Genomic DNA, 27,581 nt, shown 5'->3' with positions numbered 1-27,581 from the left:
CTGGAAATTCAAAGATACATCAGGGCAGATGGTAGTGGCAAAATGCTTCTGCATTGTGGCGAAGAAAACGTACGTGGACATGTCCATGTAGTCACCATGAGTTGAATTTGACTTGAACTCTTTACTTATGTAATCAAATAACTTAGGAGATTTTTTTCCAGACAGCACTTTAGATTGTAGTAAAAGGATTATAGTTTTCACTATTTGCCCAAATTAAAAACATTCCATGTTGGAAATCAGCACAATTTTCTCTAATATGATAGCTTTCTAAGCATAAGTAATTTTTACACCAGGAAATTAAATCATCATTACAGCATCATGTTTTGTTTTGTTTTTTCTGAGAATATCTTACAGGTCATTTCCTGCCTTTTTAAATTTCATAGCTACAAAAGATAGATTTTCCTTAACAAATCGATTCAGCCCAAAACTCCTAGCTTACGCTTTCTTACACTTCCTAGCCATTTAAGACTGAAGTGAGCTGCTTGTTTTATAAGTCCAGCTTCTACTGGTCATAGTCATCAAGGTAAATTTGCTTTAAGCTATATATACACTTTATTTAATTCATGTAAGGTTCAGTTAGTTGAAAATTGTATTTATCCTTATTGCTTCCAAACTGGTTTTAATGTTCTTTGCATTTGCTGATTCCTGAGTGACCATTTGCAGTAATTCCTAATCGTCGTCGCCATATTTTCAAGATTCATCCATCCATGGCAGCAAGAATTTTTTAAAAGAAAAAAAATAGGATATCTTCCTATCATCTGTAAAATGTTTTGTTCTCTGTGGAAATCATCTACTTGAGACATACTGTATTTACTGAAAGGCAGTAAAAAGTCTCATTAAAATTGTAACTCTTTAGAAATTCTCCCATGTGCTTAGAGTGCTTCAAGGGGACAATGGAAACTCAAGAAACAATGGGAACACAAGTACCAGCCTCAAATAGGCACTTGCATGTGATTGGTGGTGCCAAGTATTACAAGAGGAACCTATTACAAATTCAACTGAACATGCACAGAGACATCAAGGAAAGTGTGAGCTAGAAAATGTCCAGTATAAATATTTCATTAGTCATGAATTCACAAGGCACCTTCAGGCAATTTTCAGCCCATACCAGCAATGGTGTGATGATTAAGGTAACCTTTTGAAACTCAGAAGCAAGTACAAGGATTTTTTTTTCTCTCCTAGGACATTTTCTCCCCAGCCTCTAAGAACTGCAAATGTCCAGGATTGAAACTAAAATGTGTGGCTTTGTTTTTAAAGATTTGTGTTTTGTTTAGGGCTCCATAGAAATCACCACTTACTCTGAGACCAGAGCATGTGCCCAAAAAACAACTTGGCCTACCACATGTTGGCCCAAAAGTAACCTGTCTCAGCTTGAACCTGATTCTAGAGCTTAAGGGAAATGATGCTCTTTCTTCCCTTTATCTAAGATATTTTAAACAATAGTGCATAATGAAAACTATAGTTTTGGCAGGGGTTATTTGAACGGGTCAAGTTTTATATACTATCTATATCTCTATATAAAATCAGATTTATTAAATTCCATATATATGTTTTTCAGTTTTCATCAGAATAGGAAAATGATAGGATACTAGAACTTTATGAAGGGATGAATAGTACCAAATTTCTTAGAAATCAGTTTAGAGGGGTTTCAAGTTGCATGCCCTTTGTTCATAGCAATCATTTGCTCATTCAGTTTACAAAGCATTTGTGAAGCTCCTAATATCCCCTCAGGAAGGATATGTTTAATCCAGAGAGGATCAAAAAAGATGTGCAACATACATAAAAAAAGGGAAGGAGCTTCAAGTACATGCAGATGTTATCATGACGTTTTTTGACTCCCTTCTCCCATGAACACCATGGCCTGTTCTTGTCTTGACTGTCCTCAACCTCCCCAGTGGTATTGCCTAAGGTTCTAACTCACATACACATACAAGAGCAAAAATGTGATGCAGATCATTGCTTTCAAGAATGAAAGACAAAAGGAATTCATACACATGGAACTGAATTATTTACAATTGTTGTTGTTGTTTAGTCGTTAAGTCGTGTCCGACTCTTCGTGACCCCATGAACCATATTGCGCCAGGCCTTCCTGTCCTTTTTGCAGTAAGAAGCTCATGATCTGAGCCACAGTCAGCTCCTGGTCTTGTTTTTGCTGTCTGTATAGAGCTTCTCCATCTTTGGCTGCAAAGTATATAATCAATCTGGTTTCGGTATTGACCATCTGGTGATGTCCATGTGTAGAGTCGTCTCTTGTGTTGTTGGAAAAGAGTGTTTGCTATGACTAGCTTGTTCTCTTGACAGAACTCTATTAGCCTTTGCCCTGCTTCATTTTGTACTCCAAGGCCAAATTTGCCTGTTATTCCGATTACTCCTTGACTTTACAATTACTTTATACTTTAAAAATACAACAATTAATGATTTGCAAGGACAATAAACAAACAAGGAAAGAAAACTAAACAGAAGCTCTGACAATGGGAAAGTACTGCCTTTAAACAAAATGAATTACTGAGTATAATCTGCATCTTGCAAAAGGGTGGGTGGAGGGAGAGGAATGAAGAAGAGAGGATGCAGCTGCATGTTGTACTAGCTGAAGCTTCTGAAATATATTCAAGGGGAGCCTCATGATGATCCATTTGTAGGAGTCTAGCTATGAGGGCATGAGTGTTCTAGCTCTCTTGCTGCTCCATTGTGTTTTACAAAGAGAAGCCTCAAAATTATTTTTGATGCTGTTGATAAGTTTTTAACAGTACTTAGAGGCATCAATTCCAGCTACAGAAATCTAAGAGTTGCTCCATTTTGCATTACATTTGCTCTGTTATATACTCTTGCTTTAGCTTTGAGAAGTTACTTTTAACTTGGTACCCCAAATGGTCAAATTTTCTTCCTAATTTTTGAAGTGTGTTCCAGGAGAAATGGGGGGAATGAACGCAGGCCCTTGCAGTAACATTGATTTTTCCACTTAGAAGACACATTGTGAAGATTGCATCTTACTGCACATTATTTGAGTTTTTCAGTTATTTTCCTTCCTTTATAAATTGCTACTGAAGAATTTGGTGTAGAAAATGTAGGGACAGTGTTGCTTCCAAGATGTATGTCAGTTTTGCTGCCTTAGTTTAATCCAGGCCATGGTTCATCTTTTTGTATTTTTTACTCTTAGTTACAGTAATAAGAAATGTTTGCTAGGCATATAATCACTTGTTTACAAGAATTATATGAATTTTGAGTGGGATCTATTTCTTGTATTTTTCTCTAGTGTTTTACCAAAAAAAAAAACCACCACTCTGCCTGGAAGAGAGATGAAAGGGGGCACCTACTGGACAAAAGAAGCTATTACTAATTTAGCTTTTATACTGTGCAGTACTGGTATCTTTGATAATAGTAATAAAGCTACACAAAGAATTCGAAAAAGATGCTTGGCAAAGTGCTCTATCACTAACAAAACACCTCTCCTTGAAGCGCGAAAGCAGCTGCATCCTTTGAGAGGCTCACAAGGTTGCTTCAGAAGCTGTTTCTGCATAGACTTCATTTTGCTGGCAGAGCATCTCTTTGGAATGCTTTAGGCAGCCCTGTGCTGTGGTGCTAAATGTTGACACATCCACACTCCAGAGTAAACCCTTAGCCACAGACTTGGAAGCCTGTATAATTTTTTTCCAGAAAGGGGAGGAGCACACATGTAACATGTAAATAAAAATCTAAACACATTGAGGAAAAAGTATTTTTCTGGTTGCTTTCTTTTCTAAAAAGGTTAAATGTTTTCTAAAATCTTACCATCCAGTATGATTGGAACTTGTATCTATGATTTTAAAAGAACTAATACTCCTATGATTTGTTCTGTAATTCTGAGGGTTAATCAGGCATAACTTAAATAAACGTACTTCAAACTTTCAGAAGAATCCCCAAATTCTTGGGAGGAGCCATGGCAGTTACAGCCTATACTACATTCTGTGTAAATACTCTGATATGCAGCAAAGCACCATGATTTGGTGGTAAATTTCATCAAAAGGGAGCCCCATATTTGCATATGAATGTTTACCATTACAGGCAGTCCTTGTTGAATGATGACGACAGCACTGAACAAGGGGGACTTACAATGGGTCCTTGTAGTTGGAGCCATCAGAGTGTCCCCGTTGTCATGCAATTGTGATTGGGGTGCTTGGCAACTGGTTCACAATTATGATGTTGCAGTGCCCCCGGTCATGTGATTGCCATTTGCAATCTTCACTGCTGGCTTCCAACAAGCAAAATCAATGAAGCCAGGAAGAGGTCACAAATAACAATCACCTGACTATGGGATGCAACAACCATGCGGGATTCGCCGGATGGCAACTGGAACATGGCAACTGCCATCATAAGTCACTGCAGACCCATGACATTTCACTTTATGACCACAGCACTTAGCGATGGAGTTCCCGGTCCCAATTACCATCATTAAACAAGGACTACGCATATGTGAATAGCACTGAGTATAAATGATGTGGCAAAAAATCTTGAATTAAAGATTTCTTTTTTCTTACTTACAGATAGAAGTATTTTGAAGTTTGGGACACTTGTCAGCACATCAAACACTTACAATGAAACGGGGATAGTGACCATTGAAACTGACAAGCCTTTGCTTTGGACAATGGGAATTAAAGATAAAGGGAGTGCTTTCAAGCAAGACTGTCACTCTACTTAGTTCAACTTGAAATTTAAAAGTGAAGTTTTCTGGAACCTCAACCACTAGCCAACTGAGAATTTTATATAGCAATTATTTCATTATACTTTTATAAAAATTCAACATTTTATATGGTTGGTTTCTTAAAATGCAGTTTCAGTCTACTGAATGCCATAGATTTTATGATTTTTTTTCGGGAAGCAAAGCTGTATTTATAAGCTTTTGTCTTTAAAGTCTGAAAGTGGCTGCATCTTCAGATAACTCTATCTTTAAGCAATATATAGAGAAGTTGATTTATTTAAAGTCATGTAACATTGCTAATCGGAAGTGGATATATACAACATTTCATGCTCTATTCTGTCTGTTGCTTCCATGCCTCAAACCTCTGTAGCAAAATAAAAACTTTGCTACTGGTTTGGATTAAGAAGTGCCTCCTCTTAGCTACTGGCTAATTAATAGCCACATAGTGAATGGCCATGACTTTAAAAAAAATGTATGGAGCCATTACTAAATGCATCTAAAATTAGTCTAGAGGATGCAGTACAAATCAGATATGGCAAGGGAGCATACATGCATACATAAACACATACACACAGAGACCCCTGCAGCCCTCAATACACATCCGTGCATAAGCACAGAGCCTGGCTTCACTCACTCTTTCCTCCCTCTGCTCTATTAGTCTCTCTCTTTTCCACTACAAGGAAAAGAACACAGTAAATTCTCTGTCTCCCACTTGCTGGTCTAGTCACAAATAGCTGAGCTTTATTTATGATGTGGAGAACACATAAAGAAATGGTCGGCAGTGATAGGTTCTTTGGCTTGCATTAAAACAACACAGGAAAGAGATATAGTGAAACTGTGCCAGGGACTGAAAGAACAGCAAGTGTGTGTGTGTGTCTGTGTATAGTGTCTAATACGTGTATTTCTCTCCTGATCCTATGGTAGCTGACAACCAAATTTAAGTCTCATGTATGTCTCTGCCAATGAAATTAAACCAGAAAGAATTCTACAATGTAAGCAATATTAATTATATTTTATCTTGGCTCTAGTCTGTATTAAGCACAATAACAAATGCTGAATGAAAGCAGTTCCTCAAAACTTGCCAAAGTTTAATGAAATCAGTTGTTTTGGAAAGCAGTGTCAACAAATATCACATTGTAAATTAGTCCTACGCTTGCCTTAATAAAAATATAAGTGAAAATACGTTTGTTACTTATATTTTTACTTTGAACAACCCATGGGGAACAAAGCGTACACATTTTCTTTCAGCATGAAGACTGACAGAATTTGGGCATCTTCAGTGGTAATCTGAACTAGGTGAGTATAAGAAAGTCATTTATTTTTCCAGCACTGATGTTTCCCCAACTTCCAAGAAGAAATGGGATACTTCGTAAGTTACCTCCTCTTCCCTAGAAAGCTCACATCAGCTAGTTTATCAAGGTTAAAGCTTCAAGTGTTGATTAGTTCACCTACATGTGTTTGCTTAACCAAATAGGATACCACACAAATTTTACTTTAAAATCTAGTTTATATTGACAAGTAATAAAAGAGGAAGATCTACATAGATAATTGAGCCAAAAAGTCCACAATGATCTGTTATTTTACCATGCACAATATAAAGAAATGTCTTCCTGATGTGTTTAGCCACCGCTGTAAAAAGAAAAAGACATCGAGACACTGCCACACAATACTCAATGGTATTATTATGTAATTATCTTTTATTTAAGAAACAATGTAAATATTACTCTAAAATTAACAATTTCAGTGAAAAAATTAAAATGTATTTATATACAAGTAGGGACATATAGATCAGTATTTAATTAATTCAATGAAAATTTTGGATTAGTTTCTTAAGTAGCAGGCCCCCAAACTGCACACCAAAAGAACTAGGATTCCAAAGTCTGTGTGTCATGTCATGGGACATACTTGTCTGAGAAAAAAGATTTAACTGGCCAAAACTAAACTTCAGTTAAAATGCTACTTTGGATCTCAATCAGAAGAAACATTTTGAAATTCTGCAGTTGTTTTTTTTTTAATATATTCTGGGGAGTAACTGATGCATGCACTTTCCCTCCTCTTTGGACTCAGAAGAAAGGACCAGAAGAAAGCAATGGCCTCAAGGCTTGACCATGCCAGATAGCTCAGCACAAAAACCTGCTTTTATAGCCACTCTCCCATCCATTCCTGGCATAGCTCACCCACCAAAGACAGTCCCATATACTAGTCAAATATCCTACCAAAACGGATAATTTATGTAGTCCAAAAAGAAATGTAAATTTATTCTACAAGTAAAGCCGAAGCCATATTTGTTGCAGAAATAATTTACTACAACTATAGGGCAATACAGACACTGGAACAGATTTTCCACTGAGGCACAGGTAGGTAACCTGGAACATCATCTGGTCCCCCACTGTATCTAACGCATAATGTATAAAGAAGATAGAGAAATGCTTATGGGTCCAATTATAAAAATATGGGAGCTATATTGTTGAACCATTCCTATTAAGACTACAAAAGTGTTTTTGAATGCATTTTTAAAATATAAAAATGACAGCAGATATCTTTTGTTGTTTTTACTGATGCACCACTGTGTTTTGCATAAGGATCACAGGCAATGCTGGATGCACTGAACCAGTTATAGGAAAAATGATCAAAAAAGCCAATTAAATACTGTAGTCAATGCAAGGCAAACATTTTGTTACTCATGTGAATTTTCTTTTGGATGCCATTCAGCATTTCATGGCATCCAAAAGAAAAGATTGATGCTGTTCAGTCTAGCTCTTACTTTGCTCAAATGCATCCATAATCTGGAATTGTTTTTCCAGCTGAAGTGGATGGAGCAGCTATGATTCCCCTTCTTCATGTTCTTGCAATATCCCAGCTAGAATATATGGCAGTGCCACAGAATATGGTCTCATTATCTGAATTGGTTCAAAAGGCAGCAGTCAACTTACTCCCTCAAATCTGTCATTCTGTTTGTAAAATCAATGCCAATCTTCAATCTTTTACTTGGGTGGTATTGCCAAGTAACTATCAGGGGGCAGGCCTTTTCACCAGTACTGTCCTGCCTGAGAAATGCCCCTTTCTAAAGGAATTGCTTTGTTCAGGAAACAAATAACAGTATTGTGATATCTTAGGGTTATTAACACGCTATTAATGTCTTATTTTCAAAAAGTACCTCACATTCTATTCTAATTTCTATATTTACTTTACTTTCTTTATAGCGCTTTAGCAATTTTTAAATAGCAAACCGTCACAGAAATATTCACGTGTCACAGAATCTATGGTACCGAATCAAGTATGTTGTGACATACAAGATTCTCAGACAGCACTAAAGGGGGAACAGAATATTAGGAACCATCATTAATTTTTTTGTCACATCTTTTTCTACCAACAGCACTTAGTTTAAGACATTTACTTACACAATAATATTGTTGATCGGAATATGGATCAGTTTTACGAAGAAACCAATAAATCCCATTATTGCAAAGCCTATTGCTGTTGCCATGGCAATCTTCTGGAATTCTGTGATTTAAAAATTACATGAGTTGATTTATCCAATTTCTGGGCCGCTCATCTCCAAATATAATAATGGGCAGCTTCATAAAATTAAAAACCAAAAAAGCACCATGATATTTAAAAATACACAATTGCTTCACAAGGGGACACACACACACACACACACACACAATACCCCACAACTTAGAGGAACCCACCAGATGCTCCAACCCAAGGCCTGAGGGAACAGCCACATTTTTAGGGTTCTGCTGAAGGCGAAAGGCCAAGGCCAAGTGAACCTCAGAGCGTGCTATTCCAGAGGGCAGGCGCTGCAAAGAAGAGGGCCATTTCCTCGGTCTCACTAGATGACATTGCTTCATCAATAGGACCTGAAGCAAACTAACTCTACCTGATCGTAAAGGATAGCCGATACCACATCACCTTCTAAAGTGCTTAGAACACTGCAATGGATGGTAACTTAAAAAAGGGCAACCTGAGGGAAAAGCAATCAGATACCAGATCAGACATTATTGCTTTCCGTGTGTTTTCTAGGCTCAGCGTCTGTGAGAGACCTGCGTTCTCTAAGCTAAGAAAAAGGTCGGTTCTCACTTAGAAAGAAAAATGTGCTCACCGCTGATAAAGCTGGCATGCATATTTTTGGGCTCTTGTTCAAAATTGCTCTGCTCACTTTACCAAAGAAATCCACTTCTAGCCCCTATTTCAAAAAATAACCTCTTGCACAGCTCTTAAAAATATGAGCTCAAGAAAACTTCAATGGTTTTTTAGAAATGCAACCTGTGCTTCTCTCTCTCTTCTGGAAATCTTTTGATTAAACTAAATGTAATCACCTTTAATGATGTAGTAGAGCAGTGTTTTTTAAACGTTTTTCTCTCAGGGATCCCTTCCCACTATTAAAAATTATATAGGGTCTCAAAAGAATTTTGGTTTGCATGGGTTATATTTGTTGATATTTATCATATTAAAAGTCAAATTGATGCATTTGCTCCGCTCTTAAGATTGTTTGATGGGATTTTAATATTGGATTATTTTTCAACAGTGGCTGCCAAATAATTTTGATTTTGAGGACCCCTGAGAGGGTCTTGGGGGACCATGCTCTAAGAAACATTATGGAGTATAGCATCAGACGATATTTTAGATATGTTGGCTGGGTTTTTTTTATATATATATATATATGGGTTTTTTATCTGCATTATCTATTCTTTAAATATTCTTTTCAACTTGTACTATTATCTGTGGTATCGTTTGCCTTCACTTATTTAAAATACATTATCATCATCATCATCATCATGAAAACATGTGAGTCAATACAGAAAACTGACAGAAATCCACTGTGGTTACAGAAATAGTTTCTTTCTTGCACTTTGCTTATGATATTACCATCGAATTTTATTTTTTCCCTTTTTCTTCCTGATTACTTTACCTTTTCTATCTGGTTTTGTGCATCTTTTAACAAGCCTGATAGAATCTTTCACAAACTGGCGGCTGGGTTCCACAAACTGCATTACTTGATCCATGATGAACTGAAAAAGACGAGAAACAAATTAACTTTCAGGTTCTTCTTAACAATAATTTTACAGCAGTTGGAAAGTGTCCTCAATAGAAACAAGGATCCATTTTCAAGGACTAATGTCTCCAATATTATTGTTCTGCCAGTACAGAAAACTTAAAGCTGTTGCTCATGGTTACTCTTTCAGAAGCTGTTAATTACAGAAATTAAATCTGGGAAAATTCCAGAGGTGATTATATATACTCTAATGCTGATTTATCAATAGAAGCAAAGAGCTTATTCTACCAAACTGAACACATTGCCGCGGACTGTGGTCCTGATTTACCAAAAAATGCATGTTCTGAACCAGGGTAACAACTAGCCAATCAGTTTGCTGAATACTATTAGGAAACTCTATGCTGCTCATCTGTTGAGAAAGTTACAAGAGTAGCTAGAAGCTGAAGAAATCCTGAGAAAAGAACAACAAGATTTAGGATAGGGCAGACTACCTTGGTTCAAGCCTGAATGTTACAGCATTTGACAGAAAAATACAAGTCCGCTTTCTAGTCATCCCTGTGTAGCATGTTCATGGATATTCAATCTGTGTTTGATTCTATCTCTCCATGAAGGTTAAGACTTCCTCTACTTAACTACAATTAATTTTGTCCATTCATCAGTTTGGTAATAATAGCACCCCTTAGGGTTAAATATTACCCTTGGGGTGTGCTTCAAAGTTTATATATAAGTTTTTTAAATCTATAAATAAATACAAGACGAATTCAACATACATAGAATGCATAAAATGCTAGCAGGATTCATCTCAAGAGTTTCTTACCTTTCCATAAATATTGCCAGACTAGATAACAGGCAAACTGACCTGTTTGCACAGCCACTAAGATTCAGGAGACAAAGAAAGCAAGAAGTTCTGGGCACAGGCAGAGTGGCTTTCCTTTGCAGCCTCTTTGTCTTCCTTCCGGTTTTTTCCTCGGACCCTTTTTGGCACGAAAGGCCATTATGTTTGTTGGGGCTTTATAGATTCAAGTGCTTGTATTAAATTAAGGTCACCAGTAATGCAGTGAAACACATAAAGCTGTAAAAAGGAGATGCAGCTGAGCTACAAGGACAGAGCTAACAGAATATCGTGAAATGTCGTCTCCTCGGGTTAGTTTCAGAGAGGCAATTCCACGTTTTAATCTGGCCTTGAAAAAGCGCCGGGTCTGAGGTCAGGAGAGCTGAAACGCTCTGAAGCTTCTGCAACGAACAAGGAGAAGAGGAAAGAGCTGCGCTGTGACTGACTCTTGGCACTGAGAACACGGGGGGTCGTCATTTCTCTTTTTCGCCAACAATCCGAAGGAAATACAGAGTAACATCAGAATCACCCGAATTAGCTACACTCACCAGTCCTGAAGAAAGTCCTTACGCTGCAGACGCCGCCACCAAACGCTGCTTCTTAAGACACGTAGCAACTCCGCCGAAAGGGAAGCGGAAGCGGAAAAGGCGCCTGCGGCAGAGGCGCACGCATACGTCAATCGTTCTCTGCAAGCACTTCCGGTTCTCAACTGAGTCACGTGGGCTCCCCTCCACCTGGCGAACGGAACTGATGAATGAGAGTCCACGGAAGCGTCGGGCTTACGTGCATTCTTTCCAATAACAAAACCTCAGATTTTTCTGATGGGGCATGTCTGCCCTTCACAACTCGAAGCACGCAGAGGTTCAGGGCGCGTCAGGAAAAGGATATTTTGTAATATATACTAGACAACCCGTGACCCTTTGGATCACAGTGTCAGAAAACGACAGACACGGGTTCGGTTGTCCAGTAGACAGAAGTTTTTATTGGGCACGTTTGCAAAGGTGGGTCCCTCCCGCAGCAATGGAGGAACCCCGAAACAAGGTCTGACAGGTTTTTATACCCCCTATCTGTCCTCCCCCTCCTACGAGGGCTTGGCTCACAATCTCACCTTTTTTACCGCCCCGGAGCGCCGCTAATTAACCGCAAAACCGCAGACATTCCACTTTCCGAATCCAATCAGCGCAATACACATTCCAATCCCCACTTGACCCGACAGCCGCCCCCTGCCGTTTCTCTTCACTCTGGTGCGAACGTGCCTCCTGCCTACAGTATTTCCTCCCTCCTGCCGTCCCTCTTCACTCTGGTGCGAGTGTGCCTTCTGCCCACAGTCTTTCCTCCCTCCTGCTGTCCCCTGCTGTCCCCCCCAAGGCTGCCCCATGGTGCACAGCGCTCTCCCCTAGCAAACATGGTTCGTTTGAGGCCCTCACTTCTCCCTGCCTTCTCACAACAGTTTCAGAGAGATTCCCTTACCTCAACAGAGGATCAGAATGACCACAGGCAGGCAAAAAGGCAGATCCACTGAGAGGCAGCAAGGGATGTGTGGGGAGGCAACACAATTGCCCCTATTGTTCTAGGGGGCAACTGCAGAATATCACTTGTCTTAACTATTGAAACTCTTGTTGCATCTGCTAGTAGGAACCAGTAAACCAGTGCATCAGAAAACACCTGATCAGAGAAATTAGAAACAAAAACAAAACCTAGGACTGTCACCGCAAAACACAGTACAAGTCAGACTTTACATGGGCAGCATTTCATATTTTCTGCTGTACAATGTAAACCATTTTTAATTATACCTATATCTTCACTGACGTTCATCATCTCTACAAGATCAGATTGCCTTTATTCAGATCTATTAGATCTTGTCCCTTTCACTTAGCTCCACAAAGACTCAATATTTCTTGTGCATAAATCAGCTGGAAATGAAGCCGTGTGACCAATTTGTCCTTGGGTAAATATCAGCCATTGACCATTTTGCAAGGGCTGAAATGTATGATACTGTCCTCTACTGTCCCCAGGGTGCCAGTAAGGCAACCTCCACCCATCTTTTTTTACCACACATCAAAAGTGGTGGGTTTTTACATGCCAGATCAGGTGTGCTGTCCAGTTTACCTGCTGAACTTTATTTCACTGCAGACAAATACTGTCTGCTCAACTGAAAAAGCTGAAGCAGAAAGTGAGGACAGTGAATTGGAAATTGATACTGAAGAGGTTATAGAGCCAGATGAAGATCTTCCTGAGGAGATGGGACATGAAAGCTTGAAAGTAACGGATGAAATGCAAAAACTAGCCAATGAAAAGAAAAGAAAAGAAGCTTTTGATGCAGTCAATAAAGGAGAACTTTTTAAGGCTTTAGACTTGTTCACAGAAGCTATTAAGCTCAATCCACATCTTACTATTTTATATGCAATCCGAACCAGGGTCCATTTGAAGCCAGAAAAGCCAACTGCTGCAATTAGGGACTGTGCTAAAGCCATACAAATAAAACCTGACTCAGCCCAGCCCTACAAGTGGCGAGGAAAAGCACTACAAATACTTGGTTGTGGCAGAAGGCAGCTCAAGACCTTGCCTTGGCCTGCCAATTAGATTATGATGAAGAATCCTAGTTTACCTGCTGCACTTTATTTCATTGCAGACAAATACTTTCTGTCCAACTGATTACTGTGCGCTTTAGCAGGAATGTTTCCTCCCTCCCCAGCCATTTTATTTTTACAAACTTACCAAAGAAAGAGTCTGAGTTGGCTTTTTTTTTTTCTTCTTATACTGATGAAACAGTGAAAAAAGTTAATGTCTTTTGTTGATAAGAAGTGTTTTTATTTTAGTTTTACAAGTTTATTGATGGAAAAATTGAATAGTGAAATAAAGGACCTATCTTTAAAACTGTAATTGCCACCTAGCTAAAAATTATTGATTTCTATACTTATAGGGCTTATAAGCCACTCCTATCAACTGACTCTATAACTCCCTCAAATCCGTAATTTGAGTTAAAAACAAATCGATTTCTGCAACAAAAGTACTTATATTACCCCCTTCTAGCCCAAATGACAGGAAAAATAGTAAAAATTTTCCCCCCATTGGCCAGGAGGGATGAAAAAGAAAAGGAATTCACCCATAAAAGGTTGTGGCAAACATAGTCTAAACCAGCCTTTCTCAACTAGGTTCCATGGAACCCTTGGATTCTCAGGGATTTTTAGGGGTTCCATGAGAGATCATGATTAAAAAAAGTAAAATAACTTTTTAAAAAATTTTGCATGCCACACAATGCAACCTATAGATATAATAATTTTTATGTGAGGGTTCCCTGAGATCTGAAAATTATTTTAAGGGTTCCTCCAAGATAAAAAAAAGTTTGAGAAAGGCTGGTCTAGACCAAAGATCAGGCTATCACAGTGGCTAGAACAGAAGAATGGGTTAAAATTCAGAAAGGGATTTCTTAAGCCAGCTTAATTTCCAGCCAGTTTTTTATGTGGAAGTCCAGTAGCTTAAGGCTGATCTGCAAAAAAGCCTCTAGCTGTATCCATGTCACACGCAGCATTTGATTTTGATTATGATCAATCTGCCACAATATGGCATACCAGGTTTTGAAGTCAGAATGACATCTGAAATCATGATGCTTTATAGTTTTCAAGCAAAAATGTTGGTAGGACATTTCAGTAACCCAGCATATTGCAGTTTTCTATATAATAGAGTAATTACCTTCCTCTTTTAATTTACAGACATTTTTGTGCATTTAAAAAATAAACAACCCCCCAAATAACTTATTTACCATTAATCCCATTTAAGCACAATCAATAAAGGAGACAAGATGCTTCTGTGGAAGTTCTTAAAACAACACACTTGAGGATTCCAGTGATGACATGACTGATGACATCACAAAATCTTCCTTTGTTGTTGACTCTAACACTGAGTTTTACTTCATTAAGTAGTAATGATAGTATAAAAGTAGGACCATGGCAGAGAGGAATGAAGGCCACTTTTCATCAGATCATTCATTAGAATAAGTATTAAATCCTCTCTTATATCAAATTTCTTAAATTCTTCCTTCCCTTTAAGCTCTAGCTGAATCCTTTCATCATTTTTTCTCATCATGGAATCAAGTAATCTTCCAAGTGACATGACAGATTGGATCAGGTCTGATCTCAGCTTTGCAAATTCTGAAGATCGACTTTTCCTCCGGGAATCATTAGAAACTGTGGTCAGTTCCTTGTCACTTACTGCAAATAGCATCTGTGTAGAAGAGGCTGGCAGTGAGCTTCAGGAAGATCCATGGAATGAGAACTGTTTGGAGATTTATAATGAGGAAAATATGGAACAATCTCAGAATAACAGCCAAGAAATGGAATACAAAAACCTTCAAATATCCAATGAGATAAGGAATCAAATCAATAAAAAGAATAAGGAGGCTTTGGAAGCCCTAGCTAAAGCTGAATTTCAAAAAGCCGTTAATTTGTTCTCTGAAGTCATTGAGTTGAACCCAGACATTTCCAGTTCTTACATTAACCGTGCCAACGTCTATATGCAATTGCAAAAACCAAATGCTGCTATTAAAGACTGCAACATAGCCATTGAACTGAATCCCAAATCAGCAGAACCATTAAAATTGAGAGGAAAAGCATTCAAGGAATTAGGGCATCTGAAAAAAGCAGCCTGTGACTTTGCTTTAGCTTCTAAATTAGAATATGACAAAGAGGCCAATGCAGTACTAAAGCAACTAAAGTTAGGATTTCAAAGAATTTCTGAAAGGCAAGCAAAGTGCATTCTTAGGTATAAGGAATCTGAGATACTGGAGAAAATTAAGAAAGCACAGATAATTTTAGAGGATCAGAAACAAGAGCAGAGAGAGAAAGGCACTAGCACACATCTGGAAAATGAAATAGCAAGGAACAAAGAAGAGAAGATGAAGCTAAACCATAATGAAGATTCCCGAGAGATGATAGATGAAAATGTGGAGACAGCTGAGGAGTGGAAGCAGGCCAGTGAAAACAAGAAAGCAGCTTTGGATGCAGTGGAGAAAGGTGAATTTCAAAGAGCAACTGAGTTATTCACCAAAGCTATCAATTTAAACCCCCATCTTACTGACTTATATGTTTGCCGAGCCAGTACTTTTCTGAAACTTCATATGCCAGTTGCTGCCATAAAGGACTGTAACCATGCCATAAATATAAACCCTGATATGGCCTTGCCATACAAATGCCGTGGAGAGGCATTTTGTATGCTAGGTTATTGGCAGGAGGCTGCTAAAGATTTTGCTTTCTCCTGTCAGCTTGAGTATGATGAAGATACTTATGCCATGCTGAAAGAAATACAAACAGAACCCGAGAATATAATTAAATGGTGCGAAAAACCAGAGAAAATAAGTAACCAGGGAGAATTTAAAGAGATGTTGAGCAGGATGAAACAAGCTCCTGCAGAGAAAATACAAGCAAAACATCCCCAAGATAAATCAGTTATTTGTGAGCCTTGTTTACAAGAACAGGAGACAAGAACATTTCACATTTCTGAGGAAAATACAATTCTACATAATAATTCCCCAAGCCATAAAATATTTCCTCTTTGTGATCCAAGTAAAACTTATCCTATAAACACAGTACAAGAAGAAGAACCGTTTATGGATCATGAAAAACAAGGACAAATAGAACTGCACGAAAGAAGGACTCAGGAAGGAGCTATGAAGAAACAAAAATGCAAAGCTGAAGCAGAAAGTGAGGACAGTGAATTGGAAATTGATACTGAAGAGGTTATAGAGCCAGATGAAGATCTTCCTCAGGAGATGGGAGATGAAAGCTTGAAAGTGACGGATGAAATGCGAAAACTAGCCAATGAAAAGAAAAGAGAAGCTTTTGATGCAGTCAATAAAGCAGAACTTTTTAAAGCTATTGACTTGTTCACAGAAGCTATTAAGCTCAATCCACATCTTACTATCTTATATGCAAACCGAGCCAGGGTCTATTTGGAGCTACAAAAGCCAACTGCTGCAATTAGGGACTGTGATAAAGCCATACAAATAAATCCTGACTCAGCCCAGCCCTACAAGTGGCGAGGAAAAGCACTACAAATACTTGGTTACTGGCAGAAGGCAGCTCAAGACCTTGCCTTGGCCTGCCAATTAGATTATGATGAAGAATCCTATGCTTTGTTAAAGGAGGTACAACCAAAGGCCCAGAAAATTGCCAGATTCAGGAGGAAACAGGAGCAGAAATTTAAAGAGAAGAAGGATAAGGGTCCATTGAGTGGACTTCAAAAAACCTGTAAGAAGCATGAACGATCTCAAACTACCCCAGCAGAACTAGAAAGAAATGACAAGGAAACTATGGAGGAATGGAGAGCAATTTGGGGAAAAAACACTGAGGAACAGCAGAGAGTAAGACCAATAGTTCTGAAAAAACAGAAGGGTATGGTCCAAGACTACACAGAGACAGGATTTCAGGGAAGCATAAGGGAAGAAGGTAAATATTTTGAGAAGGAGGAACAGGAAGAAGAAAAATCCCAAGATAATTTACTGAAAGAACAAGTGAACCTTAGGCAGAAGGAAATTAAACACCAAGGAGTAGTCCATCAGAATGAGTTGGAAGAACAACTGAAAGCTCTTCAGCAGGAACTGGATGAAAAGTTCAGAAGTTATCAAGAAGAAATTGATGAAGAAGAAAACACACTGCAAAGATTATTAGACGAACAGGAAAAATCACAGCAAAAGGCCCTCTGTGAACAAGAACAAGCTTTTAAAATAATCCTGGAAGAACAAGAGAAAATACAGAAGGCGACTCTGAAGGAGCTGGCCAAGGCTCAACAAGAGGCTTTAGAGGAGCTTGCAAAAGCCACAAAGAAAGCCCTGGAGGAACAGGAGAGAGTTCAGCAGCAAGCTCTTGAAGAACAAGAAAGGGCTCAGGAGGCCCTGGATATTCTCGAAAGAGCTCACAAAAAGGCTCTGGAGGAACAGAAAAAAGTCCTGATAACTGTGATGGAAGAACAGGAGCAAGCCCAGAGAAAATCCCACGAAGAAAAAAAGTTGGCTGAGGCAGCTTTAGAAAAACTGACAGAAGCTCAAAGAAAGGTCCAAAATGAGCAGGAAAGGGCTGAGAGGCAAGCTATGGAAGAAAGAGAGAAAGCCCAAAGAGCTTTAGAAGAATTAGAAATTGCTCAGAAAAAGGCTTTGGAGGATCAGGAAAAAGCTCAGAAAACTCTGGAAGCTGTAGAAAGAGCTCACAAGCAGGCTCTAGAGGAGCAGAGAAAGGTTCAGATGGCTGCTGTGGAAGAACAAAAGCAAGCAAAAGAAAGTTACCTAGAAGAAAAAAAGATGGCTGAAGCTGCCATGGAACAGCTTTTAAAGATGCAAAAAAAAATTCAAGAGGAACAAGAAAGATCAGAAAAGAAAGCAATAAAAGAAAGAGAGAGAACTCAGAAGGCTATAGAAGAACTGGAGATTGCTAAAAAGATGGCCCTGGTGGAACAATTAAGAGCTCAAAAAGCTCTAGAAGCTTTAGAAGAATCTCATATGTGGGCATTACAGCAACAGAAGAGAGCAGAGGAAAAAACTCTGAAAGAAAGGAAGGTGTCAGAGGTAGGTCAGGAACAATTCTCAGCAGCTCAGAAAAAAGTACAAGAGCAGAAAAAGAATCAGAAGGCGGCAATAGAAGAAAGAGAAAGAAGTGAGAAATTCCTAGAAGAATTAGAAATTGGCCAGAAGCTGACAGTGAAGGAAAACAAAAGTGCTCAGAAAACTCTGGAAGACTTAGAAATTGCTCATAAAGAAGCCTTGGAGAAAAAAAAGAAAATATCTGAAGAAGAAGAAGAAAACGAGTTAGTGAAAGTAGCTCTGAGAGACATTTCTGTGGCTCAGATAAAGGAACAGGAAAAACAGAAAAGGGCTGAGAAAAATGTAATGGAAGAAATTCAAAATGCTCAGAACACTGTAGAAGAATCAGAGACTCTTCAGAGGAAAACTTCAAAGGAAAAAGCTCAAAAAGCTCGAGCTCCTAAACAGACAATGGAGGAACAGAGGACAGTTGCCGTAGAAGATCTGAACCAAGTATGTAAAAAAACTGAAGAAGAAAAAAAGATGGCTGAAGCAGCCATGGAAGAAAAACAGAACACACAGAAGGCCCTCAAAGAACTAGAGATTGCTCAAAATAAAGCTCTGGTGGAACAAAACAGAGCTCAGAATGCTCTGGAAGTGGTAGAAATAGCAAAAAAGGCAGGGACAGAACAAAGGAAAGCTCAGATAGCACTAATGAAAGTACAGGAAGAAACAAGGGGAAAAAATCAAGAAAAGAAGTCTGAAGCTGACCTGGAAGAAATTTCCATGGCTTACAGAAAGGTCCAAAAAGAACAGGGATGTGGTGAGAAAAAAGGTATCGAAGAGAGAGTGCAAATACCAAAGGCCATTGAAAAATTAGAGATTGTACAAACGAACTTGCTGGAGGAACAGGAAAGTACCCAGGCCACTCTGGAAATTGTGGAAAGAACTCACACAAAGACCCTAAAAGAGCAAAAGGTTGCTCAGAGAGCAGCGATGGAAGAACAAGAACAAATAAGGAAAAAAATTCAGGAAGAAAAGAAGATGGCTGAAATAGCCCTGGAAGAGCTTTTCAGGACTCAGAAAAAGATCCAGGAACAGCAAGAAAATGCTGGGGAAAAAAACATGAAAGAAAGAGAGAGCATACAGGAGGCCCTTGAAGAATTAGAGATTGCTAAAAAAAAATGCCTTGAGGAACAGGAAAGAGCTCATAATGCTGTGGAAAGTATAGAAAGGGCTCATAGAAGAGCCCTGGAGGAACAGAAGAAAGTTCAAAGAGCAGCAATGGAAGAACAGGAACAAATAAGGAAAAAAATTCAGGAAGAAAAGAAGATGGCTGAAGTAGCCTTGGAAGAGCTTTTCAGGACTCAGAAAAAGGTCCAAGAAGAGCAGGCAAGTGCTCAGATGAAAGCCATGGAAGAAAGAGAGATAATACAAAAGACCCTAAGAGAAGTAGAAATGATGCAAAAGAAAGCCCTAGAAAAAGAGAAAAGAGCTCAGAATGCATTAGAAGCTGTAGAAGAAACGCATAAACAGGCTTTAGAGGAGCTGAACAAAGCTAAGAGGACTGCCATAGAAGAACAGGAGCGAGAATGGAAAAGAATTCAAAAAGAAAAGAAAATGGTTGTGGTGGCCCAAGAAGAGCTTTTTGGGACTCAGAAGACAATACAAGAAGTGCGACAGAGGGCTGAAAACAAAGCAGCAGAAGAAAGAGAGTTAGTTCTTAAACACCTTAAAGAATTAGACATTGCTCATAAAAAAGCACTGGAGGAACAGGAAAAAGCTCAGAAAGCTTTGGAATCTGTGGAAAAGGCTCATAAAAAGGTGTTGGAGGAACAAAAGAAAGCTCAGATGGCTGCCATAGAAGAACGGGAAAAAGTCTGGAAAAAATCTGAAGAAGAAAAGAAGATGGCTGAAGCAGCTTTAGAAAAACTGTCAAAGATTCAAAGACAGATTCAAGAACAGCAGGAAGAGAAGGCCTCTGAAAGGAGAGAAAGTACTCAGGAGGCCCTAAAAAAATATGAGTTTGCTCAGAAAAAGGCTTTGGAGGAACAGGAAAAAGCATCAAAAGCTCTGGAAGCTGTAGAAAACGCTCACAAAAAGGCAATGATGGAACAAAAGGAAGCTCAGAGGGCTGCCATAGAAGAACAAGAAAAACTATGGAAAAAATCTGAAGAAGAAAAGAAGATGGCTGAAGCTGCCCTAGAAGAAGTTTGCAAAACTCAAAGAAAGATCCAAGAAGAACAGCAAAAGGCTGAGAAAATGGCAAAGGAAGAGAGAGAGAAAGCTCAGAAGGCCCTAGAAGAATTACAGACCATTCAAAAGAAAGCCCTTGAGGAACAGAAACAAGCTCATAAGGCCCTGGAAGCAGTAGAAATAGCTCATCAACAGGCTATGGAAGAGCAGAAGCAAGTTCATCTAGCAGCCATGGAAGAACAGGAGCAAGGATGGAAAAAAATGCAAGAAGAAAAGAAGAGGACAGAGGCAGCTCTGGAAGAGCTGTTAAGGACACAGCAAAGGTTCCAAAAAGAGCAGGAAATAGCTGAAGAAAAAGCAATACAAGAAAAACAAATAGCTCAGAAGACCCTCAGAGAACTAGAGATTGCTCAGAAACAAGCTGTTGAAAAACAAACAAGAGCTCAGAAAGCCTTGGAAGATGTAGAAAAAGCTCATAAACAGGCACTGGAGGAACAGAAGAAAGCTCAGATGGCTGCCATCGAAGAACATGAGCAAGCACGGAAAAAATCTGAAGAAGAAAAGAAGATGGCTGAGGCAGCTTTAGAAAAACTTGCACAAGTTCAGATTAAAATGCAAGAAGAGCATAAGCAAGCCGAGAAGAATGCAATGGAAGAAAGAGAGAGAGCTCAGAAGGCCCTAGAAGAATTACAGGTTCTTCGAAAGAAAGCCCTTGAGGAACAGAATCAAGGTCAGGAGTCTCTGGAAGCAGTAGAAATAGCTCATCAACAGGCTATGGAGGAACAAAAGAAAGCTCATCTAACAGCTATGGAGGAACAGGAGCAAGGATGGAAAAAAATGCAAGAAGAAAAGAACAGGGTGGAGGCAGCTTTAGAAGAGCTTTTAAGGACACAGCAAAAGTTCCAAAAAGAGCAGGAAATGACTGAAGAGAAAGCAATACAAGAAAAACAGATAGCTCAGAAGACCCTCAGAGAACTAGAGATTGCTCAGAAACAAGCTCTTGAAGAACAAACAAGAGCTCAGAGAGCTTTGGAAGATGTAGAAAAAGCTCATAAACAGGCACTGGAGGAACAGAAGAAAGCTCAGATGGCTGCCATCGAAGAACATGAGCAAGCACGGAAAAAATCTGAAGAAGAAAAGAAGATGGCTGAGGCAGCTTTAGAAAAACTTGCACAAGTTCAGATTAAACTGCAAGAAGAGCATAAGCAGGCCGAGAAGAATGCAATGGAAGAAAGAGAGAGAGCTCAGAAGGCCCTAGAAGAATTAGAGATTGCTCAGAAGAAGGCCCAGGAGGAGCAGGTAAGAGCTCAAAATGCTCTGGAAGCTGTAGAAAGAGCTCATAAGCAGGCTCTAGAGGAACAGAAAAAGGCTCAGATGGCTGCATTGGAAGAACAAGAACAAGCACAGAAAATATCTAATGAAGAAAAGAAGAGGGCTGAGGCAGCCCTGGAAAAATTGTCACAGTACCAAAAAGAATTCCAAGAAGAGCAGGAAAAGACTGAGAAGAAAGCCCTAGAAGAAAAAGAGAGAGCACAGAAGGCTCTTGAAAAATTAGAAATTGCTCAAAAGAGAGTCTTAGAGGGACAGAAGAAAGCTCAGATGTCTGCCATTGAAGAACTTGAGCAAGCACAGAAAAAATCAGAAGAGGAAAAGAAGATGGCTGAGGCAGCTTTGGAAGAACTGTCAAGGTTTCTGAGAAAGGTGCAAGTAGAGCAGAAAAGAGCTGAGGAGAAAGACATGGAAGAACGACAAAGAATTCAAAAGGCCCTAGAAGAATTGCAGATTGAACAGAAGAAAGCCATAGAGGAACAGACAAACGCTCAGAAAGCTCTGGAAGCTGTTGAAAAAGCTCAAAAATGGGCCCTGGAAGACCAGAGGAAAGCTAAAATGGCTGCCATTGAAGAACAGGAGCACGCATGGAAGAAATCCCAAGAAGAAAAGAAGATGGCTGAAGCTGCTTTGGAAAATGTTTTAAGAGCTCAGAAAAAATTTCAAGAAGGACAGGAAAATGCTGGGAAAAAAATCATGGAAGAAAAAGAGAGCATACAGAAGGCCCTCAAAGAATTAGCGATTGCTCAGAAGAAAGCACTGGAGGAACAGGAAAGAACTCAGAGTGCTCTAGAAGCTGTAGAAAGATCTCGTAAAATGGCCCTAGAAGATCAAAAAAGAGCTCAGATAGCTGCAATGGAAGAACAAGAACAAACAAGGAAAAAAATTCAGGAGGAAAAGAAGATGGCTGAAGCAACCTTGGATGAACTTTTAAAAACTCAGAGGAAGTTCCAAGAAGAGAAGAAAATGGCTGAGAAAAAAGCCATAGAAGAAAGAGAAAGAACTCAGATTGCCCTAGCAGAATTAAAGGTAGCTCAGAAGAAAGCCCAGGAAGAACAGGAAAGGGCTCAGAAAGCCCTGGAGGCTGCAGAAAAAGCCCATAAATGTGCTCTGAATGAACAGAAGAAAGCTCAGATAGCTATTCAAGAACAAGAGCAAGCATGGAAAAAATCTCAAGAAGAAAAGGAAATGGCTGAGGCAAGACTACAAGAACTCTTAAGGACCCAAAAAACTATCCAAGAGGAAAAGGAGAAGGTGGAGAAGAAAGCTGTAGAAGAAAAAGAGACACTTCAAAGAAACATTAAAAAATTAGAAGAAGTCCAGAAGAAGGCTCTGGAAGAGCAGGAGAAGGCCCAGGCATCTCAGCATGCTCTAGAAATTGCCCATAAACAGGTCCTAGAGGAACAGGAGAAGGCTCATTTGGCTGCCATGATGGAACAGGAACAAGCACAGAAAAAATCTCAGGAAGAAAAGAAAATGGCTGAGGCAGCCCTGGAAGATCTCTTGAGACAAGTCCAAAAGGAGCAAGAAACAGCTGAGAAAAAGGCAATAGAAGAAAGAGAGAAAGCTAAGACAATGCTAAATAACTTAGATATTGCTCAGAAGAAGGCTGTAGAGAACTTGTTGACAGCTAAAAAGGAGGCCCTGGAAGAACAGAAAAGAGCTCAGAATGCTTTGGACATTGTGGAAAGAACTCATAAGCAGGCATTAGAGGAACAGAAAAATGCTCAAAAGAAATCTCAAGAAGAAAGAAAGATGGCTGTGGCTGCTTTGGAAGAATTATCAAGAGCTCAGAAAAAGGTCCAGGAAGAGCAGCATTCAGCAGAGAAGAAAGCAATTAAAGAGAGAGAGAGAGCTCAGAAAGAGTTAGAAGAATTAGAGAATGCTCGGAAGAAAGCCCTGAAAGAACAGGAGAAAGCTCAAAAAACTCGGGATGTTCTTGACAGAGCTCATAAACAGGCACTGGAGGAACAGAAGAAAGCATTAAAGAAAATTCAAGAAGAAAAACAGATGGCTGAAGCTGCCCTGCAAGAACTCTTAAGAACTCAGAGAAAATTCCATGAAGAACAGGAAAAAGTTAAGAAGAAAACAATGAAAGAAAATGAGAGAACTCAGAAGACTATAGAAGAATTAGAAGTTGCTCAGAAGAAGACTCAGGAAGAAGAGGAAAAAGCTCAGAAGGCTTTGTAAAGGGCTCATAAAGAAATCTTAGAGGAGCAGAAGAAAGTTCAGGTAGCTGCTATGGAAGAACTGGAGCAAGCACGAAAGAAATGTCAAGAAGAAAAGAAGATGTGTGAGGCAGCCCTGGAAGAACTCTTACAGACTAAGAAAAAATTCCAAGAAGAGCAGGAAATATCTAAGATGCAAGCAATGAAAGAATTAGAGACTGCTAAGAAAGAGCTAGAAAAAATAAAAGTAGCTCAAAAGGAGGCCTTAGAGAAAGAAGAGAAAGCTCAGAAGGCTCTGGATAATGTAGAAAGAACTCATACTCAGGTTCTAGAGGAACAAATGAAAGTGCAGCAAAAGTGTCAAGATGAAAAAGAAATGGTTGAGGCAGCCCTGGAAGAACTCTCAAGAGCTCAAAGACAATTTCAAGAACAGCAGGAAAAAGCTGAGAAAAAAGCAACCAGAGAAAGAGAAATAATTAATATAAAGCTAAAAGAATTAGAGATTGCTCAGATGGTGGCTCTGGAGAAAAAGGAAAATGCTCAGAAAGCTTTAGACACTCTGGAAAAAGCTCATAAGCAGACCCTGGAGGAACAAAGGAAAGCTCAGATGGAAATAGAACAAGCACAGAAAAAATATGAAGAAGAGAAGAAAATGGCTGAAGCTGCTCTGAAAAAAGTGTCATGGGCAGAGAGTAGTGTCCAAAATGAGCAGGAAAGGATCATGGAAAAAACAATGGGAGAAACAGGGAAGACACAGAAAGCCTTAGAAGAACTAGACATTGCTCAGAAGAAGGCCCTGGAGGAAAAGGAGAATGCTCAGAAAGCTCTGGATGCTCTGGAAAGGACTCATAAACAGGTACTGGAGGAAGAACAAAAAGCACAGAAAAAATCTCAAGAAGAAAAGAGGTTGGCTGAAGCTGCCCTGGGAGAACTCAGAAGAACTCAGAGAAAGTTTCAAGAAGAGCAAGAAAGAGCTGGAAAAAAAGCCATGGAAGAAAGAGAAAAAATGCAGAAGAAGCTAGAAGAATTAGAGATTGCTCAGAAGAAAGCTCTGGAGGACTTGGCAATGGCTGAAAAGATGGCCTTGGAGGAAAATGAAAGAACACAGCAGAGAGCATTAGAAGAAAAAAGGGCAATACAGCTAGCTATGAAGAAGCTGGAGACAGCACATGCTAAAGCCATAGAGGAACAGCAGATAGCACAGCGGCTGGCCTTTGAAGAACAGCAGAGAACTAAGGAGATGTTTGCTGAACTAAAAGAATCACGAAGAAAAGCCCTGGAAGAGCAAGAAGAAGCAAAAAGGAAAGCTGTAGATGAACAAGTAAGAGCTCATCATGCTATAAATGAATTGGCCAAAATTCAAAGGGAAGTTTTGGAAGAACAAGAGCAAGCTCAGAAGATGGCCTTAGCAGAACAGCACAAGGCTGAGATGATGTTTAAGGAGCTGGAAGAAAGACAGAGAAAAGCTCTGAATGATCAGCAAAGTACATGGATGAAAGCCTTTGACGATCAAAAAAGAGCTCATCTTACTTTAGGAGAATTTGCAAAGACTCAAATGGCGGAACAGGAGAATGCTCAGAAAAAAGTAGTAGATGAGCAGAAGAAAGCTCAAAAAGCTGAAGAAACACTGGAGAAAGCACAAAATCAGATCTTGGAGAAAATGGAAAAAACGCAGCATAAATATGCAGCACAAATTCCAGATCCTGTTCTTAAAACGATGAATGAAGAAGGCAATGCAGGCTGTGGTAGTGAATTTGAAGAAACACAAAAGAAAGACTTGATCATAGTTGGTAAAAAGTTCCATGTAGAACCAGGAAAAATTCTTAGGGATTTAGAGAAGAAGGATTACCAACAAGCCCTTAGGAACAGAGGGTATGACAAGAATTCTCAAAGACCATTCCCAAACTCTGTTTTGGACTTTTTCCAAACTGATTAAACTCTAGAATTCTGATCCTGAATGAACATTAGAGAAACGATGGATCAATCTTAATGTCATCTGCAAGCATTGTATTAATGGAAGTAAAAATGGGAAGGAAGAAATAAGAAGAGAAATGTATCTATTTTTAAAGGCTCTCTCCCCATAAGCAGTATACTTTGTTTAGGATTAAATTAACCCACATAGCATTGGTCCAGGTACAGATTCTTATAAACATTCAGGGTTTGGAAATGGTTCAGACAATTTATTCAGGGGGCAGAGGCAAAACTACAAGTTGGCTTTTTCTTCATTCATACAAATGCCAAATATTATTGGAATATTTGAATTCAGTAGATTTTTAAGACAGGAAACATTTATATCTGTGGAATCCTTGGTACTCTCTGAGCTTGGTTGTTTGATTGCAGACGTTTCATTACCGACTAGGTAACATCGTCAATGCTAGTGAGTGTGGGGTTTGCTCCCTGTTTATATACAATAGCTTGTCCTGCCAGTGTTTGGGGGGGGGGGTGTTGTTTTCTCCTTGGTAGTTCCTTGATTAGGGTATTGTTTTCCGCTTGATTGTTTGTCAGACAGACACATCAGCCAACAATAGACACATAAAGATAAACCACATTTACACACCATTCAAAAGAGACAGTAAAAAAGCTAAGAAAGAAACAAAAAGGCCAGAACACATCTTCTCCAGCAGCCTGCACCCAGATAAAATGGGATTAACATCAGACAAACAGTCAAGCAGGTTACATTTGATGATGTTACCTAGTTGGGTAATGAAACATTTGCAGTCAGACAACCAAGTTCAGAAAGCACCAAGGACTCCACAGTTCAACCTGAGCTACATATATTGTCTTCTATTAATATGTATATCTGTTTTAAACATTGACCAGGCAAATTCATTATATATTTCCCCACCAGCATCCAGCCTGGATTCTTTTTATACATACCATAAAATCAAAGCATTGGTAAAACAAATTTATCAGAACACTGATAAAATAAAGTTACTGGTCTTTAGATTTAGTATTCTCTAATTTGATTCAATTAAATTTTTAAACATGTCTCTGAAAAATTCCAGTAAATAGACATTGTTTACTCTAATAAGGTAAATAGAATGTGATTAGATTCTTCCCCTCGGAACTCTCTTAATCTGCATGAGGTATGTAATCTAGAGATGGTCAATTTTTTCATATGTTTCAATAGCGAGAAGAGAAGGTCTTTGATATATTCTTTCAAAAGAATTTTTAGCAGATTTTACAGGAAAGCTGCCTTTCATAACAGTGTGTAGGGTTGTCCGCTAAGCCTTTATTCTCTAAAAGTAGATGTGAAGAGTGGGTATATTTTTGTCCTCATGATATTTCTTTTGAAGTTAGAAAATAATCCACATGAAATAGACTTAAGATTTCTAAGCAACAAAACTAATCTTATCATTTGGGGAATGATCTTAGTGGGACTTACTTCCAAACAAGTTAATTTTTCACTTATTTATTTTACTAGGCTAACTTGCTGCTGATCGAATCTGAGCGTCTTACACCAACTAGAGTATACATAAACAGGATTAAATTAATCCCCAAATGTAACCCAAATATTGAACCCACAAAAAAAGTGTTGCTCCCACACATTACCTGTTCAATATCATGCTCCAAAACACCAGGAGAGTTTTTACACTTGCTGGCTGTAATGTCGTTCCCACCCCCCTGTTGGAGGGAAGGTTCTGTAACATGCCAAAAGAGCTGCAGCTAAATATTAACATATCAAAGGCCAAGGTAGTGGTGCTTGATGTGAAAACAGAGTAAGCCACTGAACATTTACTAGTGAAAAACAAGAGCAATCACTTTCAATCGCTGCACCTTGGTAGAATACTTCCTAAATGGGGGGGGGGGAAATGATGGAGAAATGTTAATATATACAAATGCCGGTAAAAAGGTAGTGAGTGGAAAAT

At 39.0% G+C, this 27,581-nt stretch overlaps 4 protein-coding genes across 5 annotated transcripts in view; 3 read left to right on the top strand and 1 right to left on the bottom strand.

Moving 5' to 3' along the window:
* Positions 1-5,847, top strand: part of TPK1 (thiamin pyrophosphokinase 1) — a 293,030-nt gene extending 287,183 nt beyond the window's left edge. Inside the window, exon 8 of the mRNA XM_088150863.1 lies at positions 4,521-5,847. Coding sequence (XP_088006989.1) covers positions 4,521-4,675 — 155 coding nt within the window. The 3' untranslated portion in view covers positions 4,676-5,847. The remainder of the gene's footprint in view (positions 1-4,520) is intronic.
* A 315-nt stretch (positions 5,848-6,162) lies between these two features.
* Positions 6,163-11,209, bottom strand: SEC61G (SEC61 translocon subunit gamma). Of its 2 annotated transcripts, XM_007444323.4 has the most exons (4): positions 11,058-11,208; positions 9,594-9,693; positions 8,077-8,179; positions 6,163-6,304 (listed from the first exon to the last, which is right to left on the bottom strand). In XM_007444323.4, exons 2-4 carry the CDS (start codon positions 9,685-9,687, stop codon positions 6,295-6,297), a joined length of 207 nt encoding a protein of 68 aa, XP_007444385.1. In that variant the 5' UTR covers positions 9,688-9,693; positions 11,058-11,208; the 3' UTR covers positions 6,163-6,294. The 2 variants fall into 2 exon arrangements, with proteins under 2 accessions (XP_007444385.1, XP_088006178.1); XM_088150052.1 differs by lacking the exon at positions 6,163-6,304 and having other exon boundaries at positions 8,073-8,179; positions 11,058-11,209.
* Positions 10,806-13,092, top strand: LOC148214628 (hsc70-interacting protein-like). Its single transcript, XM_088150862.1, has 2 exons — positions 10,806-10,820; positions 12,643-13,092. The coding sequence occupies exons 1-2, from the start codon at positions 10,806-10,808 to the stop codon at positions 13,090-13,092; spliced, it is 465 nt and encodes a 154-aa protein (XP_088006988.1).
* On the top strand, positions 11,999-26,050 carry LOC112543048 (uncharacterized). The gene is given in 1 exon segment (XM_088150051.1): positions 11,999-26,050. A coding segment is annotated over 1 exon segment (11,055 nt). The 5' UTR covers positions 11,999-14,593; the 3' UTR covers positions 25,649-26,050.
* The last annotated feature ends 1,531 nt before the right edge of the window (positions 26,051-27,581 follow it).

This window comes from Python bivittatus, unplaced genomic scaffold, assembly GCF_059951505.1.
Source record: "Python bivittatus isolate LINGU-HERP-01145 unplaced genomic scaffold, Pbiv_v1 ctg000610_np1212, whole genome shotgun sequence".
Classification (NCBI taxonomy): Eukaryota; Metazoa; Chordata; class Lepidosauria; order Squamata; family Pythonidae; genus Python; species Python bivittatus.
The sequence above is the reverse complement of the archived record's forward strand: the minus strand, read 5'-3'. Positions and strand labels throughout refer to the sequence as shown.